At 38.9% G+C, this 21,528-nt stretch overlaps 2 protein-coding genes across 2 annotated transcripts; one reads left to right on the forward strand and one right to left on the reverse strand.

Annotated features, from left to right (window-relative positions):
* The first annotated feature begins 4,986 nt into the window (after window positions 1-4,986).
* LOC136351681 (uncharacterized) lies at window positions 4,987-5,889 on the forward strand. The gene has a single exon (XM_066303943.1). It carries the CDS (start codon window positions 4,987-4,989, stop codon window positions 5,887-5,889), a length of 903 nt encoding a protein of 300 aa, XP_066160040.1.
* A 12,616-nt stretch (window positions 5,890-18,505) lies between these two features.
* Window positions 18,506-21,470, reverse strand: LOC136351749 (serine/threonine-protein phosphatase 7 long form homolog). The gene is made up of 9 exons (XM_066304042.1): window positions 21,344-21,470; window positions 20,902-21,271; window positions 20,407-20,817; window positions 20,018-20,316; window positions 19,683-19,941; window positions 19,341-19,590; window positions 19,185-19,250; window positions 18,963-19,094; window positions 18,506-18,899 (listed from the first exon to the last, which is right to left on the reverse strand). The coding sequence occupies exons 2-9, from the start codon at window positions 21,109-21,111 to the stop codon at window positions 18,610-18,612; spliced, it is 1,917 nt and encodes a 638-aa protein (XP_066160139.1). The 5' UTR covers window positions 21,112-21,271; window positions 21,344-21,470; the 3' UTR covers window positions 18,506-18,609.
* Between the last annotated feature and the right edge of the window lie 58 nt (window positions 21,471-21,528).

The raw sequence follows: 21,528 nt of genomic DNA on the forward strand, positions 1-21,528 counted from the left end.
TGACACATCATGCCATAGCTTATATATAGCTATACGCTATTTATCGTTACTCTATGTCCACTCATTGCTCAGTAGTGTCCTCCACTTACCAATCATCTCGTGAAAGTCATATAGACAATATTTGTCTATTTGTTTAGTTAACATAAAGGGCAACACCACAATGCTCCTTTCTCATCCATGGTCGTAGAGTACAAAATGATTTGCCCAAAGCATGTTCTTCATTAACCGTACATGTGGCTAGAACATTAACTACATATTATATACGTGCGGGACATAGGGTAATTTACGTTCTAGTTTCACCCTGTTATAGAAAAAGCGCTTTAAGAACAAAATATATAGAATTTGTTTTCCCGAAACGCATCATTTAGAAACTTGGGAAACGTGCAAATGAAAATCCAAAATCTAGATTGAAAGGAAAAACAGGAAGACTCCACTGTATTATAACTACAATTGGGTAATCAACCCTTTGTTTTAGCTTACATAGAGTTGCATGCTGCAAAAACTTAACCCACTGGACTTAATTAATTTCCTTCTGCAACACACGTTTAATTTGTTTTCACTTTATTAACAAAACAATCATTATCCATCGATAATTTGATGTGTCCCCACCTTGACAAACTGGTAGCGTTGTGGTGATCGTAATCACCTTATGAAATCACCTTAGTTGCCTCGATCTGGTGCATCGCATTATCGTGCGTGTAGAAGGCAAGCGCACGCGTGTGTTGTGTAGAGGATGAGAGAGAGGGGTTTTTGGAGGCTTTATATATATATATATATATATATATATATATATATATATATATATATATATATATATATATATATATATATATATATATATATATATATATGTCGGTGACATGGGACCGGGAGTATCATGACTAGAGGCTTGGGCAGCCGCAGTCACCCACGTGGCCTGACCCCCTCGGGGGGTCGAGCCGCTCCTGTTTCGGCCCCGAGGGCTGGGGCGCCACGACCCCCTGTGGTATTGGCGCCACGTGTGTGGGTTAGGTGGGCACAGCGGCGCTCACCAAACCACATTTATTGCAGAATGGACAAGCGCGCCACGCCGCATTTAATGCAGCACGGCGCACACATATCCGGTCCGTTACCGGTCGCAGTGTGTGACCGGTCACAGATCGGTCTGATCGCGGGTTAGGTGGCAGCAGGCGGCCTGTCACACGCCTCGCCCCGTCCCGTCGGAATGATGAGAGCCTCTTGGCACTCGTCCCTAGCTGGAGCCGGCGTGGTAACTCCTGGAGTTAGCACGTCAGTCCCGACTCGATTCATGCCAGGCTTCATCGCAACCATTGCAAGGAAGTCACTGTATGAAGAAGGGCAGATGTGCGGCATGCTAAACTGACACGTGGTGGAGAAGAATGACCGGTCTGTGACTGGACTGACGCCGGTCACGTCATCGGCAGACAACCGTGCTCCCACGTTGCATCTGCTTCCGGCGGAGTGGAGGTAGGTATGACCCATCCCATCGGAGGGTCATTCAGACAGCGGCCATTGTAGATCTCCTCCTATTAATGAAGAAATGACAGAGTGATCCCCTGTGTCCGACGAGTGACGGCGCTGGGCATCACTCAAGGGCAAGCGGTGATTTAGCTTCCAGGCGAAGGCGCGAGTCGAAGATTTGGTGAAGATAGGGTTGGTCCCCACTCAAAAGAAGGGTAGATAGAAAGTAGTGCATGTGGTATCCCCTTGAGATATAAAAGGAGGACCTTGCCCACCTAAGGGGAGGAGGGAAAGAGAACCAGAAGAGAAGGAAAAAGAGGGGTTCTAGAGCTTGAACTCTCTGGCTCTCCATTTGCTCTGTAACTTCTTCATACACAGATCCACCAGAACACAGGAGTAGGGTATTACGCTTCTCAGCGGCCCGAACCTGTATACATCGCCCGTGTCTTGTGCATTTGCTCTCTCGCGAACGTTCCACATATCGAGGGTGAAGAACCTCACTCAGCGCCCCCGGTCGAACCGGTAAAGGGGGGGCCTGCGCGGTCTCCCGGTGAGGAGCCCCACGCTCCGTCAATATATATATATATATATATATATATATATATATATATATATATATATATATATATATATATATATATATATATATATATATATATATATGGTTTATTATCCATCACTTTAAATGAAAATTGATGGTCAAATATTTTAACTAAAAAATAGTCTCAAATAATGGGTCCACTTGTTTGTTAAGTATAAATTAGTTGACATAAATTATAAATTGTTAATTTAATAGATATAAAAGATAATGGTGTAAACTTCAGACAATGTGTTATTTGGAAATAATGAGTCCACCGGTTTAAGTAAAATATTATCTTATATTATTAATTTAATGGGTTAAAAATCTAATTTTATAAACTTCTCCTTTAAACATTGTAGAGTTAATTTTCAGTTATACTTATTTGTAAAGAGTTACTTTATGATGATATATATATAGTCTATGTTTGTAAAATTATAATTATTTTAAATTTATTATCAGTAATATAATTATGTTCTCACATATACATGGAAAAAGGTGGGAAGGAGAGAGAAGCGGTTGTATTTTTTAAATTGATGTATATAATTTGTGTTTTTATGTTTTTTCTGTAATCTACTTTTATTATAGTACGTTATGTATGTACTTGGTATTTTGGGCTTTTTTTACGAGCAGTAGTGAACGGGAGATTAGAAGAAGTGAGTTTTTTTTTTAAATAGATCTAATATAACGGTTGAAAATAACCTTTCATCATATATATAAGCTGTACATGGTCTTTCCTCTCTCATCCAGTGAGCAGTAGGTAAGGTTAATCGATTTTCTTTCAGATGTACGTCGTACATATTGAATACTTCTGTTTCTTTTTCCGGACCACATAGGAGGAAAGTATTACTTTTTAAAATAATACATCTAATCTAATAGTCTAAAATATTGGGTCCACCAATTTAAGTAAAAATCGACGGTGAGATTAAACAGTGCCATGTGGCGATCTAGGAGTGTTTGCAGGAGCGCCACTTGACGGTTTAATAGCGTTTATAGAAAGTTTAATGGACTTTTAGTATATAATAGATAGATATTGTATCAACTTCTATGTACATCGTCTCCTGGGACGAGAAATAATACACGCACGAATGGAGAATCTGTTGGGTTATTTCCAGTCGTGACAGGGTGTTCACCGCCTATGTCGCCCCTAACGCGGAGCGACGCGGGTGTTGCTGGAACTAATGATGGGTGATGATTTTTCACACTTTGCTGTTGGTATTACCCACTTAAAATGTATTACTGCTCAAAGTATAACCTGAAGCTATTGGGAGCAATCATCCGCTGATCTCTTATTAAAAATTAATCACATGAAAGATATTACAGCTCAAAGTATAACCAGAAGCTAACTCTGACAATCAATGGAAAACGTAGGGAGTAACATTGATGCCGACCAACGTCCACAAGGAAACAATAGCAGCTATCAAAATGGTGAGTTCCACGTAGACTCCGACTTGGATCATCGGAACGGTAGAATGTAGAGAGCTGTGCTTAAATAAGCTACGGCAGAATGCGACGAAACCAAGCCTGTTATATCGTGCACGTACATGAACGTCGAACCTCGAAAATAGGTTACTGGCTTTCATGTAGCAGTATACTACACATAAACCTGAAATATAAACTAAAGACCATGTAAAGGCCGATGCAAGAGGAGTACTCGCCAGGTGCAGCCGTGCCGCTAATGCCATCAGTGTACACACGGATGATATAATGAGAATAAATAATCCCAGAATAAGACCAGGCATTCGGAGTCTGGCATGTAAGATGGGAAATCCAGCTAGTCCACATAAAACGATGGCAGCTGCAGATCCAACGAGCGAGAACCCAGTGAGTGTTTTTACCACATTTGCCTGATGGTTCTCCTGAATTGCAATATTTGCAGCGTTGTGGTAGACTGATTCCACGTTGAAAAAGATGTTAAGTGCCGTACTAAAAATAAGCGCCGCGATTGCAGCCATCACTGCGGCAGATTTGTCCAGTTGTTCGGACAGTGCTTCGTCTTCGGCTTTGTAAGGTTTGGCGATCTCGCGGGAGAGGTGATCCCAAACAAAAGTACCAAGTTCAGCTCCAACGTCGAGCAAGCTATTGCGCATCCACTCATGGTCACCCTTCAAAGATGTCATGGAAAATAACTACATTAGGCATGGAATGATTTCCATAAGGTTCTCCAATGAACAAATGTACAGTTTACATCTCTGCACTTATTCTCTCGGTTCTAATCAATGGAGAGAAGCCAGAAGTTACAAAAAATTTAGGTAGGGCTCAATTGATGTGTTTTAATTTGTCCAAACTTTACATGGTGATTGAAATATATATATATGTATATATATATATATGTATGTATATATATACATACATATATATATATATATATACATATATATATATATATATATATATACACATACATATATATATATATATAAAATAAGTAAACTGATAGCCCAATTAACCCTGAAAATCAGTTATTTGTCGTTTCACCTTCGATAGCGGGATTGCACGTTGGCACTCTGGATCGCGGCATCGCGCCAATCAGAAAGAAAACGATGTCTCGCCTATCCCTCTGTTGGCGTCTGGCGCTTTGCCACTGTACCGCACTGTCGCTGAGTCCTAACGCCGTCGCCCAGCCTACCTGCCTACCTGAGTCCCTGCCGGCTGCAGGCTACAGCGCCTGAGCCCCGGCGCCCTTGTCCCCTACGCCTAGTCTAGTCGGCTAGTCGCCTGTCCTAATCAGGTAATGTTAATGTAATCCCTATTCCCTAATTGTAGTATATGGATTATTAAGTTTTTGGTTCATCTACTATATACGCTAAATCAATTTTTGTCCTTACATCCTGTATTTTAATTTTGAAGATATGTCTTCAACAAATCGGAATAGAAAATATGACTCCGGTTATGAAACATAAGAAGAAAAAATAATAGAAGATCTAACTCAATCTCAGAGAGGGGCTATGTTTAGGTATATTACAAAAGAATCACAAGGTCCATCCGGTGATCAGACACTTGATAGTGATGTTGCCAATGAACCTAATGATAGTGAAACAGAGATAGAAACCACTGTTGTTGAACCTAATGACATTCTTGCTCAATTAGGTCCTAAAAGGGACTTATCAATTCAGAAAGGTCCTAAAGATAGATTGTCTAGAGGGTTTTCTGCATTATTCTACACTAGAAACCTATCAAACGGAGATGAGTATGATAGAGATTGGCTTGTTTATTCCAAGGAACTTGATAGCGTATTATGCTTCTATTGCAAATCATTTACAAAAGGAAGAGAGTATCGCTATCGCAAAGGTCAGTTAACAAATGAGGGGTTCAATGATTGGTTGCATTTGAGTTCTAGACTTAGAGAACATGAAACAAGTCCAGATCATGTTTTAAATATGACCAATTGGTACGAATTGCGTAACAGATTGCAGAAGGATCAAACTATTGATAAATCTGCCCAACGACAACTTAAGAAAGAGAAGGATCATTGGAGAAAGGTTTTGTTCAGAATTCTTGCCATTGTAAAATTCCTAGCTAAGCATAATCTTTTAGCATTCCGTGGTTCTAATAGCAAACTGTATGAAGATAGCAATGGAAATTTCTTGGGCATGGTAGAAACGTTGGCTAAGTTTGACCCGGTTATTCAAGAACATATTCGGCGTATTACAAATGAAGAAACCCATGTTCATTATCTCATACCTAGGATTCAAAATGAGTTGATACATTTGCTTGCTTGTGATGTTAAGGCTGAAATTATGAAGAAAATAAAGAGAGCAAAATATTTCTCGGTCATACTTGATTGTACTCCTGATACAAGCGACCAAGAACAAATGTCTTTAATTATAAGATATGGTTATTTATCTTAAGGTAATGTTTCCATTGAGGAATCTTTCCTAGGTTTTTTTGGATATAAATGATACAATCGGGCATGGAATTTTTTTATGTGCTAGAGAAAGAACTAAAGGATCTTGATCTAGATATTGATGATGTGAGAGGACAAGGCTATGACAATGGGTCAAATATGAAAGGAAAACATCAAGGGGTACAAAAGAAACTTTTGGATATAAATCCTAGAGCTTTCTATTCTGCTTGCGGTTGTCATAGCAGGTATATCATTTCACTTTTCTAGTGAATATTATGCACATGTACATCATTTTAGACCATTTTACATTTGCTATGAATATATATTATGGAGTATAAATTATTGTCATATTATATCATCAACTAAGTTTTTATCCTTCTTTACGACTTTGTACAGGGCCCCCAAATTTGACAAGCCAGCCCTGAATCGATACATTCAGGACTGCAAAGAAAGAGCTGACTGCACTTGTGATCTAGACGTACATAAACTACATATCTTATATCCTATCTTCCTATATAATTGATATCTACTAAGGGACATTTACTCCTATAAATCAAGCTATGTAAAAAGCCACATCATCAATAATTCTAAATCAGCAGATCAGTATGAAGATAAAAACCGTTGAATCAAGAAGCTCCCTATTCATCTCATTCCATCATTGATTAGTCATCCATTGACCTCCCTTTACTCCACCTCATGGCTCTGTTATCCATTCTACAGATAATTACCATATTTTTCCTCCCGAGTCATCAGAGCTAATGCTAACTTAAGTTTTTTTTCCCGAATACAACTTAAATTATTACTTAACTAAGCTTTATTTTATTATGAACAATTTGATTTCATATAATTTTTTCACATCATTAAACAAAACTCATTTTCAGAAGAATAATCCTGAGATGAATCAGAGAGTGCAAACTATCTAATTGCAATGTGCATGAAAATAACATTCATATATCCTAACAATACACAATCATGCTTTCAAAAATAAAGCATGGATAGTATTGTAATAACAAAGGTTATATATGAAACCACATTATCAACTTTTTTTATATACATAGAGTTGCACCTAATTATCTAAAACTTTGATTTGTTTGACAATAAAACTAACAAATCCCGTAGCAAGGTGTGGGATGCCAACTACTCCCTCCATTCTTATGGGGTGCCAACTACTACCTCCATTAATTCCATATTGATCATCAAAACCAAAGATAGAAATTCTAAATTGATCATCATATAATCATATAATCCTTGACCCTTCATTTGACGTGCAACATTTTGCATCTATGTATGCAAATTGAGTATGCATGCAGGCATTTCGGGGTAGGTAAGTGCTCGTTTCTTGTGCATATGAGGAGTTAAAGTCTGTATATTTCTTGATTCTTTCTCACCACATACCCGTATTATATAAAATGCATGTTAATTAAGTCTTTCTTAGTCTTGGTACAAAACACTTATATGATGATCAATATATGGAAGGGAGGGAGTAGTATCTATAAAGTTCAACCCCACTAAGGGTGTAAATTGAACTCTTCCCCCCTAAAATCAACATAATACAACCCAATCATTTATAATCTTTAGATAATTAATCAAGGTACAAAAAATATAAGCACGTCAAATAAAATCGTGTAGTAAGTAAGAAAGAAAATTTTATAACGCATATCTACCATTTTATCACATAATTTTCTCGCAGCAACACGTGGGTACCCATCTAGTTTGATTATACAGTAGTGCCTTTGTTTTCAATATGTGGCGTTAACTTTTTAAATACTTTATCTTATTCAGTTTTTTTTCAAGTGTGTACAAATTGTAAGTCATGCTTTAAGTACATTTAACAATGAAAAAAATCCCAAACAAAATAAATGGTATTTATATATTTTTTTGATAAGTCCAATTTACTCCCATGGACAATTTCACTGGAGAACTTAACCCACTAAACTATATTTTGGCCTATTTTGCACCCTGAACTACTTAAAATAGTTCACTTTACTTCTTTACGCCATTTCTCTTTTTCGTTTTTTCTTTGTATGAGTTATATTTTGCACCGAAATTTTAGAAGAATAATAGATGTGTTATAACTCACTTCTCAGTATTTTTTAAAGATTTTTTTTCTCACTGTTTACATAGGTTGGAAATAGTTAAAACTGATTCAAACATCATGATTTTAATGTTCAAGCAAACAGTTATGAAAAAAATTGAACATATTTTTCAAATTAGATAATTGTGTCATCTATGGCTCTAATAAAATTCAGCTGAGAAAACAACTTGTATAAAGCGTAACATATAAAAGAAATGCTATTATAAGGAGTAAATTTAACCATTTTCAATAGTTGGGGGACGGGGGAGGGGGGGATAAATATGAGTAAAAAAAAATAGTTTAGGGGATTAAGTGTTCTTGTGAAATAGTTCGGGAGAGTAAAATGAACTTTTTTTTCTTTTTTAAAATAAAATGAATGGTCATATGTTAAAAAGTCAACAATATCATATATTGTGTGAAAGTATATGATATAATAGGAATATATTAGATAGTGTTTGAAAGTGCAGAGGGTGTGGGAGGAGAGGAGCAAGGGGTTAATAGAACATACTGGCCAAAATTTCAGTCGGCTTGTGCTGCCCAGTACCGCAAGATCAAGAGGCGTGTGCCCATTTTTGTTTCTGAAGCTTAAATAGACGTCGCTGCGTCCCACTAATATGCCGAAAGTCCAGCTGCATCCTTTCTGTACAGCCAAATGAAGCGCCGTGTTTCCATCCTTGTCCTTTGTATTCAGAATCATTTTTGACAAGTTTGGGTTCAAACAAATATAGCGCACAACATTACGTCTTCCCATTCGGACAGCAACATGTAGGATAGTCTGGCCGGACGTATTGCATGATAATTCACAGCCAGGACTCATTTGTATCAACTTATGGATGACACCAACTTTTCCATTCAACGCAGCAATGTGAATGGGCAATGATCCCTCTAAATCTGCACAATAGCCTGACGATGGATCTTTCGCAAGGAGAGTTTTAGTGGCAGTAATACTGAAAAAGGGCCCAGCGATAATGGGGTTGTCGACTGAAATATAGTCGAGGAGCCGGACCATCAGGTGTGATAATATGCCAACGCATTCGACTAACAAATAGTCGAGGAGCAGGTGTGATGATCTGCCAAAGCATCCAACGGCCAAATAGTGAAGTGGGGTCCTGCCAGATTCATCTGGGATTTTTATGAGACTACATTCCCAATTCACCAGTATGGTGGTCAGTTCTGCAAATGACATTTACATTATTAATCAACCGTCATACATTTGATTGTTCCTATGTGAAGTAACCATGCATGCACGAGTAACGTAGAAGAAAAACTGTAAAACGATATAAAGAAATATAAGAGAAACAAGAGCAGTTGATCAAAAGAGCAAAAATCCCACAAAATTTCACATTCACCGCCCAGTTGGTTTTAAAATTTAATGGACTGTCTCTATTCTTCAGTCACGCAAATATCCCACAAATTTAAATTACATTTGCATGGCGCTATGATCTGCAGCTACAGTAAAAAGAACCTTATCCGTCCTTGAAAAAAATTTTGCGAATATACTTATTTTTTTTATAATTTACGTTTATATGCATGTATGAGAAGTATTTGCAAAAAATATACCCGTCCCGCAGGATGAAAACACGGGATCATGACGGTCCCGCAGCTCCAAAACTTGTGACCGACGGTCCTACGGCACCGTGATGGTCCCACAGCTCCAAAATGCTGGACCGTCGCGGTCCCACGTATCCACCCCGCCGGACGGGTATATTTTTGCAAATCTTTCTCATATATGTATATAAACATAAATCATTGAAAAAAAAAGTATATCCGTAATTTTTCCCTGTCCCTTCCTCATCTCCACCAGATGTGCACATCAGGCGCTCTACTAGATCGGGAGAACACATGCACCGCTACCTCAAAGGTGCTACTCTCTCCGTCCCAAATTACAGGATGCCCTCTTTTTTAGAAAAATCAAACTCAATAAATTTTGACTAATAATCATACTAATCATATATATGCTAAGTATTATGCATGTTATATCACTATATTTGTATTTTAAAGTACTTTTATGTGATCCTTATTTCATATTTGTTGAGAACATAACCTGGAATAAATTAATAGTCAAAGTATATCATCGAAGATCATATTAAAATATATAGGCGTCACAATATATATATATATATATATATATATATATATATATATATATATATATATATATATATATATATATATATATATATATATATATATATATATATATATATATATATATATATATATATATATAAATGTATGTATGTATGTGTGTGTATATATATAGACACACACTCTCATTTGAATTGGGTATATACTCAATTTCAATCATGGAGCCCGGACACCATGAAGCACCAAACAAACTTTCAATCTAATTTGAAACTTTTAGTTCAAATTTAAAAAAATTCCAACCAAATTTTTCTAAAACTTTACACTCAAACTTAAAAGAGTAGATTTCACAAAACGGCAGATACTATGACCAAATTATCACAAAACTACATATTTAACTCGGTGTATCACAAAACTACACATTTAACACCAAATTTATCACAAAACTACACATTTAAGATGAAGTGCCACAAAACTACAAGTCTAGTAACTAAATTATCACAAAACTACAGGTTTAGAACCAATTTAATCACAAAGTAATAATGTTTATAGCTCCACCATAACAATGGTGCTAAGGATTTAAACTCCAAAAGTTGTAGTTTTGTGATAAGTTCAATATTAAATATGTATTTTTGTGATATCTATTTATTATATACTAAAAGTCCATGAAACTTCCTACAAACACTCCTAAGCCACCACATGGGAGTCTAAAAACACTCCTAAAATGCCACGTGTCACTTTAATAAGCAACTAGACCCACTATTTTTAATTAGTATATTAGATTTATTTTTCCACCTCCATCTCCTATCTCCTATCTCCCACGGGCCCACATCCAAGCATCCCCGTACGTATGTACGAACGTACGTAAGGAAACTATGTACACACTGTTTGCTAAAGGAAAACAAATAAAAAATTATACATCGGAAAAAATAAAAAAAGAAATTATGTATGCACGTTTGCACCCACGGTGGGAAAAGAAGCGCTCTTTATTTTTCTTTGGTTGTTCACTATTTAAAATTTTATAAAATATACGATGTATCTTATCTATAAAAAATATAACATCCATATTACCTATATTTTAATTAAAAATGTTGTCATGTGGAACTATAGTCTTAATAATTACTTCCTTTGTGTTTTAATAACTGACAACTAAATAAGCTTCTAAGTCACCAAGTAACACTCCAATAAATTAGAGAAAATCATATAAATTATGAAGGAAAAACAAAAAACATCAATTTCCACTTAAATATGGTTGATCAATTATTTTCTACTATTACATTTATCTTAGCAATATTTACGCATGTAAATACGTATTGCTTATAGATACCTTGATGATCATAATTATAGACCAATAAACTTCATAGAAATACTCCTAACCCGACACATGGCACCCTATAAACACTTTCGAGTCGTCACGTGGTATTATAATAAAACGGAGAAATTTGACCATCGATTTTCATTTATATCAATGAACCCATTATTTTAAATCGTGAGATCTATCTTAAGAAAAATCTCCCTCTGTCCATGCCTTTGTGCTGTGTTCTCACGCATGTATCTAACCTACCCTTCGTCCGTTCCTTTCTCTTTTTTTATTTCCATAATAACTAAAATTATTATTTTTTCTTTATGGGCCTAAAAATATCCATAGATAGATATTAACCTTCTGGATCGAGCAAGCTCTTTCTTTGTACTCTCTTTATAGTACACTAAACATCATACAAATATTTCTACATAACTACCTAGCACTCTTGAATTAGAGAAAATCCAAAAAAAAAATAAAATTCGATCATCGATTTCTACATAAATCAGTTTTAGGTTGTTAGATCTATTTTTTTCTTTAAAAAAACATTCAAACCTCACTCCGCACCCCTGTGATGTCATAACAAATTATTTCGTTAATTACAAAAAAAAGTTTAATGTGATAATGTTATATCCACAGTGCAAAAATGTTCTACAAACATATTTGTACGTTGTTCATTATTATTGTGAGAAAATATAGTTGCACAAACACACAACTTTATATAAACGCCCATTAAACTTTTCCTACAAACGCTTCTAAACCATCACGTGGCATCCTACATACACTCCTAAGACATCACATGATGCTCTAATAGATTAGATTGATGTAATTAATCAGAGCCTCAAAATTAAAATAAAAAGAAAAAAAATCTACAATGGACCTGCGGCGGTTGCAGGAGATCGCTATCACCGTGTAAAGTTTCTAAATTTGTATACAACACAACTTTAACTTTATGAAGATGGATATATGTCCCATTCATATTGTACTGTGCAAAATTGTTCATTGCCTAGAACAAACCAACAATTGATATATACTGGAGCATAGTTGTAAAACATGCCAGACATATAATACCATATATAAGCAACAAACAACTTAGGGTGAATTTATTTTCCAGCAAGTTCAAGTAAACCGATTTTACATGTGCACCGCTAGGACCGATGGCGGCGCGATGCATATAAACATAGGTTTAATCAGGAGGAAAAATATGTAGTAGAAACCACATATATTGCAACTCTAAAAATTATCATATGATATAAAAATAAAAGTTTGAGATTTATCCACGTCATTATGAGTAAAACTTTTATTTTCAGTATACCTCTATAAATGCATGTAGGCCATCTTATAGCAATAGACATATAAACTACCATGATAGTTTAAATTCCTAATTCTTTCAAACAAAGAAAATAAAATAGGGTAGGTATTGCAGGCTTTCGCATTGAAGATTATGCAAAAGCTACGTGAACACACCGTGTAAACCAACTAATACACACACACATGAGGGCAAGAAAAAGACATTTATACTCTTAAGGCCGTCAGAATTTTTGTTATTTTTGTTACAATTAAAATATGATGAATTTAAGAGTAACACTTTACATAAAAGTGTAATGCTAAATGCCTAATGCACGTTAGCTAAAAAAAGTTACAAAGAGTGATTGTTTGAAGTATATAAATTCCTAATGCTTAATTATAAATTTTAGAGTAAAAATATTTAAATCATGACGACACTCATGAAAAGTCCACACTTTAGTAAATCGCGCCTGCGGAGTTATGTTTAGCTATGAAATTTTATTTGTAGGCTATGTGAGGTCTCATACACTTTGCACGAAACAATGAGTTGTTTCCCACAGTCCGAAAACAATTTGAACTACACTAGACATTTTTATTTGGAACATATATAGTGTCACATGCACAAAGGTACCCATTAAAAATGCAACATATAGAAAAAAATTAGCAGGTGCATCTTTGTAAAATATCTAGCCAATTTTACTAGATACCAAAAAGAACTATCAAGTTCTATCGATTGTTGGCAAACAATAATATGGGCATAAGTACCATTATTTTCACACAAGGATTTCCAACTTTTGAATTGTATGAATAATTATTTTCATCACAACTATACAAATGATTTTTGCGAGCATCTTTTCACATGTGGCTCAAATGTGCAGCCTCCTATCTAGTGAGCCTCTTGAATCAAACTCATGGGTCATCTTTGAAAATAATTTTTGCAATCCTTTTACACGGAACATTTTTAGTGAAGTGCTTAAACCACAATATATTGTTGAAGCTTTTACACATAAAACTATTGTAGTGGAGCGCTTAACCCGTAAGATAGTATTGAATCAATCTACTCCTTTCGTTATAGAAAAACATAGCTCATTTTACATCATAATGATGTTTTATTCTTTCAAAATTTTTATATTTCTCTTCATACAAGTCATATTAAACATTAAAGTAGCTCCATGGGTTTCTCCACAATCTGCATGTATAAACCTCTAAGGTGGCAATACAAAATAAGTAGCCTTTCTTATAATAATATGATTAAAAGTTATATTTTTCATAATAAATTATTATTTTAAGATTCATGTTGACTAGTTCTTTTCTTTAAAATATTTAAAATACCGTACGGTCTCACATATTAAAAAGAAGCGCTATATAAGATATATATTTGATCAATTAAAAGGAGGGCTAGCAGGATAGTAAAAAAACTTACCAGCAATGAAAACTTTCTCGAGACTTCTTGAGGAAAAAGTAAACAATGAGAATTCGATTAAGAATGAAAAATACCTTACTTTAATTTTAACTTATTTTGTTAGAACTATTTCCGAAACAAAATAATATGCATGCCCGTGCGAATGCGTGGGCCATCTTCCTAGTTTAACCTAAAATCTGTAGTTTTATGATAAATTTGGTGTTAAATATGTAATTTTGTGATACAACTCTTTAAATCTGTAGTTTTATAATAATTTGATCAAAATACCTATAGTTTTATGAAATTTACTCAACTTGAAATTTTCATGGCCACCTTCCACGGTCTCACCCGTGCACCACCAAGTAGCTTCACTGAGAACGGCAGGCCCAGAAGTCAGGTCACTTATTTTCCTAAAGTCAAACGACAGTGAGGTGCCTCACCCTACTAGCTTTCCTCGTCATTGGTAGCTCCAGCTGTCACCGTCACCCCTGCCTCCTAGTCCTAACCACCATACTCCCTCACTACCAGAAAAAATAAATCTAAAACTAGATGTGACACATGTCCAGATTCATTATATTAGAATGTGTTATATCTAGCACTAGGTTGGTTTTTTATAGGACGCAGTGTCTAAATTCCATCCCCCACCACCAACCCTACCATGGTCTGTTGCCTCCCAGTTTATCCCGCAAAAGCCTAAAGAGCCCCTCTGAATTGTCCCCATCGTCACCCCGAGGATATTAGAGTTTATGTTAAATATGTGTACGTAGTTGTTTATGATTTAGGACTTAGAGTTATAAGTATAAGGAAAGAAGTAAAGTCGGAATATGTATTAGAATATCTCTTAAATAGAGAGGTTCACCTATTGTCTTGCATGGATAGTATAATAGGCAAATTTAATTCGATTGAGATTTTTAAGGATTTTCATATAACTAAAATCTAGCAATTCCCAAATTATAAATATATTGGCTGCATTTGGAGCAATAGAAACTTAACTGAAGTTTTTTTAATACAAATCTATATTGTTTTTTAATTTTAAGAAAAGACAGATTTTAAGAAAATTGTGCATGCAGCAGACTTTCTTTAGAATTGTAGTTCTGTAAAATGTTAGTGAGTTAGTCATCGTTCGGAGCAAATTTAATCTAAATCAAACGGCGAGATATCAAGTACTAGTAAATCTTTCAAAACTTGACAACAAAACTTGAGATTGCGTCTGTACCTTCACTGAAGAGAACAGCAGCATGTAAAACTGTTTTCCCTGCGGGCCCACAATACGACACGGCACCTGCAGGCCCACACGATGCTTTTATTGTCAGTTCTTGGACAATGTCACCTCTTCGTAATGCGATGGCCAAATAGAGGGGAGAAATATCCTCGTTGTCTACTATTTGCGCCAATCCTTCATCTTGCGAAACCAAATACTTGACGATCTCCGTGTGACCGAGTAGAATGGCCTTATGCAAGCATGTTTGGCCCTCCAAATTTCTCGCACGCAGCAGATTGGTAGTAAAATTGGACGGCTCTGTGATACATTTCGCTCTTTCCACAATGAGTTGAACCATTTCTTTACTCTCCGTGGCAGCTGCACAGTGCAGGGGCCTATCTCCTCTCTTGTTCTCTTGTTGTAGTAGCATAACTATGAGGGCTTTGTCCTCCTGCCCTTCCAAGATGGATTTGGCAAGCTCGAAATGGCAAAAGCTTGCAGCAATGTGGAGCACCCCGTCCCCGTCAACCGTCACACCCCGGATAGAGTATGGCTCAGGTGGACCTCTATCACTAGTAACTGTTGATGTTGCATCTAAGCGCAATGGACTCCGCATAATCTGATTCTCTTGCTCATCAGAACGGCATGAGGACTTGCAATCTAAACGGAAACAAGAACGGCGGGATGATGTGCTCTCAAAAAAAACACAAGAACAGCAAGCGGCTCTATTAATACTTATTGAGGTATGGCCTCCATATGAACCCTCCCTTCGTGCAGGACATCTAAGTTCCCTAAATGCATTTGTATTGCCCTGTCTCGTAGCCTGTACCAATTCAGGAGTCATCATGGCCTCCCCTAAAATTAGAAATATTAATGGCATTAGTCGTTGTATAAGGTCATTCCCAACCCAAGACACTACACATAGTTTTCATAAATTTCACATCATTAAGAAACTAGTATTATACACTACTCTTCCAATGCAAACACCACTATTTCATACTTTAATTTAATGCTATTTATCTCACATGATGTCTTGGATGTTATGTAGACGCCATGTCTCATGCAAGACATGATTTCCTTCTCTTTCCTCATTTATTCACTTGCTACATCGTTTTTCATTCTAAGTGTCAGTTTATTTAGTGTTATGGACACCATTCAAGTCATTATGTTGGGAATGACCTAATAAAACAATTGTACATTATGTTGGTGCATGATCTAATTGTCAAATTGCAGTCAATTTCGCCTAATTGCTCTCATGCCATTAGATTCAAGCGTGAGTTGTTAAATGCCACTAAACCTATATTTACGACTCAAAGATGCATGTCCTCGTAAAGTTCTGTTCTTTTTTATTTTTTTATTGATTTCACGTACTCATGTATATAATTTTTTTCCTTTCCGGTATTTAGGGGCTCCAAATGTTTTTATTATTTTTCTTTCTTGAATGTAATTAATGCTCGTAATTATACATTAATGTTTCTAATGTTTTTCTTTCTTCATTTCAATTAATTTCATTTGTGATAGTATATCCTCAAGATATTATTTGTGCTGTCACAAACATATAGAAAACCTCTCTATGTCTAACCTGGGAGCGTTTTGATCAACTCAGAAACATTAGTAGGCATGGTGGCATCATTATTTTTGCTGGAGAGTATGCATGCTAGAAAGCTCTTCCGCATGTCCATCGTTTCCTAACAAGACAATGTGTACAAATTAAATGTATGATAATAGTATTCTGAATATGCATTCCAATCAAAATTAAATCTCTAGGAATTATTACTTACAGTTGAAAACCAGCGAATCAGTCGATGGCCATCCCATAATCGCATAAAATTGAATACAAAGAACCCACCGTCATAACTAAATAAATAAATCATAGGAAGAAATGAGTTAATCACTTGACACTTAGTAAAACATATATCAGACAACAAGATGATTCTAGTAAGAAACATTGTGTTACAGGTCACACCTGTTCTGTTGCCTAGGCACTTTTGGAAACTCGTACTCCCAAGAGAAAAAACAGAACGCAACATCCATGGTTTTGTTAAGAGCACCACATACAATTTTTCTGATTTCCTCATGACGCTTCAGACTATCCTGACCACCTTCACTGGCATCTGGTAGAGAGTCCAGAATACTGAGCTTCTTATCACACATGTTGAAAGCATATAGTGTCCAGTGGAATTTTTTTTATTTTTAATTTTTTTTATTAAAAGTTTTACAAAAATAATTTTCTATTTTGAAAATTGACGGAAGTAGTCGCCTACCGCCCTCTGGGAAGGCGATTTTTAAAAATCGCCTCCCAGAGGGCGGCGAAAATGACGTGGCAGACGGCCGTTCGCTCTCGGGCGACGGCCGTCAACGAAATTTGCAGGCGGCCCCCTTGCCGCCCTCCGCGAGGGCGATTTTGTACTGTGCGGGGGGCCGCCTGCAAATGGGCGGCGAGGGGGGGCATGGAATTTTGCAGGCGGCCCCCTTGCCGCCCTCGGCGAGGGCGATTTTGTACTGTGCGGGGGGCCGCCTGCAAATGGGCGGCGAGGGGGCATGGAATTTTGCAGGCGGCCCCCTTGCCGCCCACCGCAAGGGCGATTTTGTACTGTGCTCTATATTTTTGTATAAATATCAATAGTTATCAAATCTTTTTATATTGAAAACTATACAAGATTAAAATCTCCAAGACTGGTAAAATACAATTTTATTATTTTTTAGGGCATATTTGGATTGTTACCGTACAAATATTTTGTTACCGTACAAATATTTTATTAATTTTTAGGGCATATTTGGATTGTTAGTGCCAAATTTTTCTTCACGACCAAATATTTGGTAAGGTAAAATTGCATTTGATCATATTTGGTTTGCTGCCAAAATGTAAAATTGTAGTGAAGAATGTTCTACATAATCTCAAATCTAGATTACGTATTACCAATGAATAGGCTTCCATTTTCGTGTGTTGTGTGCTAGTGGGAAAGAAGATATGAAGAGATTGCCTTCAGATTGTCAATTATATAGCGTCGTTTTCACTGCAATATATGTGAACTCAATGAGATACATTATTCATTAGATGTGACAAGACGATCACGCGTGGGCGTGATTCACTTTATGTAAACAGGCAGCGCCGAAAGTTGATAGTGATAACTCGAGCTGCCGCTTTTCATGTGTGCTGTTGTGGACTGTGCGCGCTACTGGATCTGACACTACCGTGCAGCGCCGAAAGTGTGTTGTCGTGAGCATAAGTTGTTCTAGCACCATATGAATGAAAAGAACTATGTAGACGAGACAAACACAAGTAGTACTGCAGTAGTAATAGCAAAAGTAGTACTGCTTTACAAGTTTGTAAGCCAAAAGAAACGGTCACATAAGGACTGAAGAGGTAGAACACTACTGACGAGGCCTCTTACCCCTGTCCCTCCTACCCTGCGCCCTAATGTGCCCGTGGGAGTACGTGAGTCGGTCCGGGGGTACGGCACGGCCAACCCGTCCTGCCTGTACAGGTGTGACCTCTGGCTGCTCCTGAGTGTGTGCCTCTGGAGCTCCTCCAAGCTGAGAGGAGCCTAGTACGTCGTGGTGGTCTGCACCGTGCAAGTCGTCGTCGTAGAACTGGCTAGTAGGACCAGTCCTACCGGCGTGAGACGAAGAGGCCCCAGTACCGAAGATCCCGGCTGCAAATCCTGCTGGACAAGGACCATCAGTTTCGTACAGGTATTTAACAGTATTAATAAAAAGTAAAGTACCGTGTGGGCGAGGGATCGACGCTCCGTGAGAGGAAGAGCTGGCGAACGCGCCCGAAGAGGTGGCGAACGCCCCTGCGGAGCTCGTGGAAGCGCCGGTCGTGCCTGCGAACGCGCTCGAAGGCAGACGAGGTCCTGCGATGAGGAAACGTGCAGTTAAAACATGGTGACATAATCGTGCAAAAGCTGAAACAAAAATGAACTAATATCTGGGCTGAACTGTACCGTGCGAAACCGGTGCTGTAGGTCGCACTAATCCGAAGCTAGGGGCGCTCGAAGGCAAACGAGGTCCTGCGAGGATGGATCATCAAGTTACGACGGGGTGATGTTTTCGTACAAAAACAGAAACAAAACTTAAGAAACCTCTGGGCTGAGCAGTACCGTGCGAAATAGGTGCCGTAGGTCGAGGTCCTGCTCCGACGGTAGGCGCGCGAGGCCGTGGTTGTACCGGACCAGCTGGAGGTACGACGTCCACGGCGCTGCGACAGGAGAAGACGCGCATGACCGCACGCATCTTCTCCTGCATCCGGTCGAAGGTCACCCTCTGCTCAACGTCAGTCAAGTGCAAACCTCTGTTCAACCTCACTTGGACTGCGGTGATATCGGCACTGATATCCCGTGCGGCATCAGCCTATGCAAGATGGAAATAACAAATTCAGTAGTTGTCCTATATTATGCAAGATAAATGAAATAATTGTAAGAAGTAATACAAATTGGATGTACCGCCACGAAGTAGTCTCGGTCACGGTGCGTGGGATACGCGTCCGTGACAGCGGCAACGTGCGGCTCTGGGGCGTCTGGAGTGAAGGTCACACGCGCACGAGTGCGAGGAAGGTACCAACGAAGGTAGTCACGGTAGTTCTCCTCCGTGTGTGAGAAGAGCTCGTTGATCACCTCCTCTGTAGCTAACACCCAGTCGTCAACGTACTGCTGTACACGTGGAGCCCAAAGTGCGCCTGCTAGCTGTCCCCGTCGAGTCAACCTGTGAAGAGAGGTAAATTATATGGCTCGATGAAGTAATTATCATAAAAATTTAGAAATGAACAATCCGAACTCACGAGTGGTCGGCAGGGAGGACGGTCGGCTGCACGTTGCCCGGAAACACCTGCCTAAGTCCGAACTGTCTCATCACACGCTGCGGGCAGTGAGGCTCAACGAAAATGTCGAACACCATCGGCAGGATGGTGAGCCAGTAAGCCTGGTCGCGTGTGCACAAGGACGAAAGTCCTAGCGGTGCTCTCGCAGCGACGACCTCTTCTGTGTATGGCTCCCAGATGACGTCGCTCGGCTGGAGACGGTCAAACTCGAACACGAAGTCCGGGTAACCACGTCTCACCTGGACGTGAGCGTAACGACGCTGCAATAAACATGATCGGAATTAGACATGTTATGTGAAGAAAAAAAAAAGATGACTGATAAACTTATAACGCAGCGAAGTTGCACTAACCCCACGTCGACACCAGTAAGTCCCCATCGTGGGACCGTCCTCTGGCCACTGCGCGCTGCGACCAACCCCATAGGGTGCGCTGTCCACCACTGGTCGACCTATGGCAAACCTCTCGGCTGCCCAAAGCTGAAGCAACATAGGGCAGCCAGCGATGATCGCTCCCGCGTCAGTCTTCGTGCACGCCTCACAGAGGGCACGGTACGTGGCTGCTAGCACGGCAGAACCCCAGCTCCACTGCGGCACGTCCTGTGGCTGAGCATCCGCGATGGACCGTGCGTAGTGGACCAGCCGGAAGTCCACAGCGTGCCCGTGGGTGCTAGTGAACATCACCCACCCGAACAACCACAACAGGTACGCCTCAAGGGAGCGTCGGACCGAGTAATCATCAGCGTCAGGGTGTAGAAGGTCCGCCTACAATTAAGAATGAAATGTTAGTACAAAACACTCATTCGGTCGCAAATAAGCACGTATGATAATAACAACTTATTTACTTACAGTGAACTGGAGCAACCAAGCCTTGCTAGGCCCGACTGTAGAGTACGGAGGAAGGGTGGTGGTCGGTCCTAGGTGTGGAAGGCGCATCACCTGCTCGAAGCGCGCAGTGATATCCTCCTTCCACCCAAAAACACCGTCCACGGGACCAACTGCTGCTCCCGCCAGCGGTAGCCCGAGCAGGTACGACACGTCCTGCAGTGTCGGAGCCATCTCCCCACAGGGAAGGTGGAACGTGTGCGTCTCAGGTCTCCAGCGGTCTACAAGAGCGGCAAGGAGTGACCGATCTGCATCCCACCGCTTCGCTAGGTCACGGTCGTCCGCCGCCGCCTCAACAAGCCTACAAAGTGGTAGAAGGCCTGCCGCACGCAACCTGTATAGAGCAAACTTCAAACATAAGTACAACACAAAGCAAAGTTGAGTTGAAATGTGAACATACGCGTACCAAGGAACGTGACGGGGGTCGACACGCAACCACTCGCGCGACGTGCGTGGACGGAAGGTGCCGAGCTGTGCACCCTCGACTGCTGACAGGAACGAGCGGTGGTTCCTGTCAATCCCACGGTTCAACAGCGCCGGTGTGTCGTACGCCATACCTGCATCAAATAGGTTGATCAGAAACATATAAAT

The sequence above is a fragment of the Oryza sativa genome, chromosome 9 (genome assembly GCF_034140825.1).
Source record: "Oryza sativa Japonica Group chromosome 9, ASM3414082v1".
NCBI classification, from domain to species: domain Eukaryota; kingdom Viridiplantae; phylum Streptophyta; class Magnoliopsida; order Poales; family Poaceae; genus Oryza; species Oryza sativa.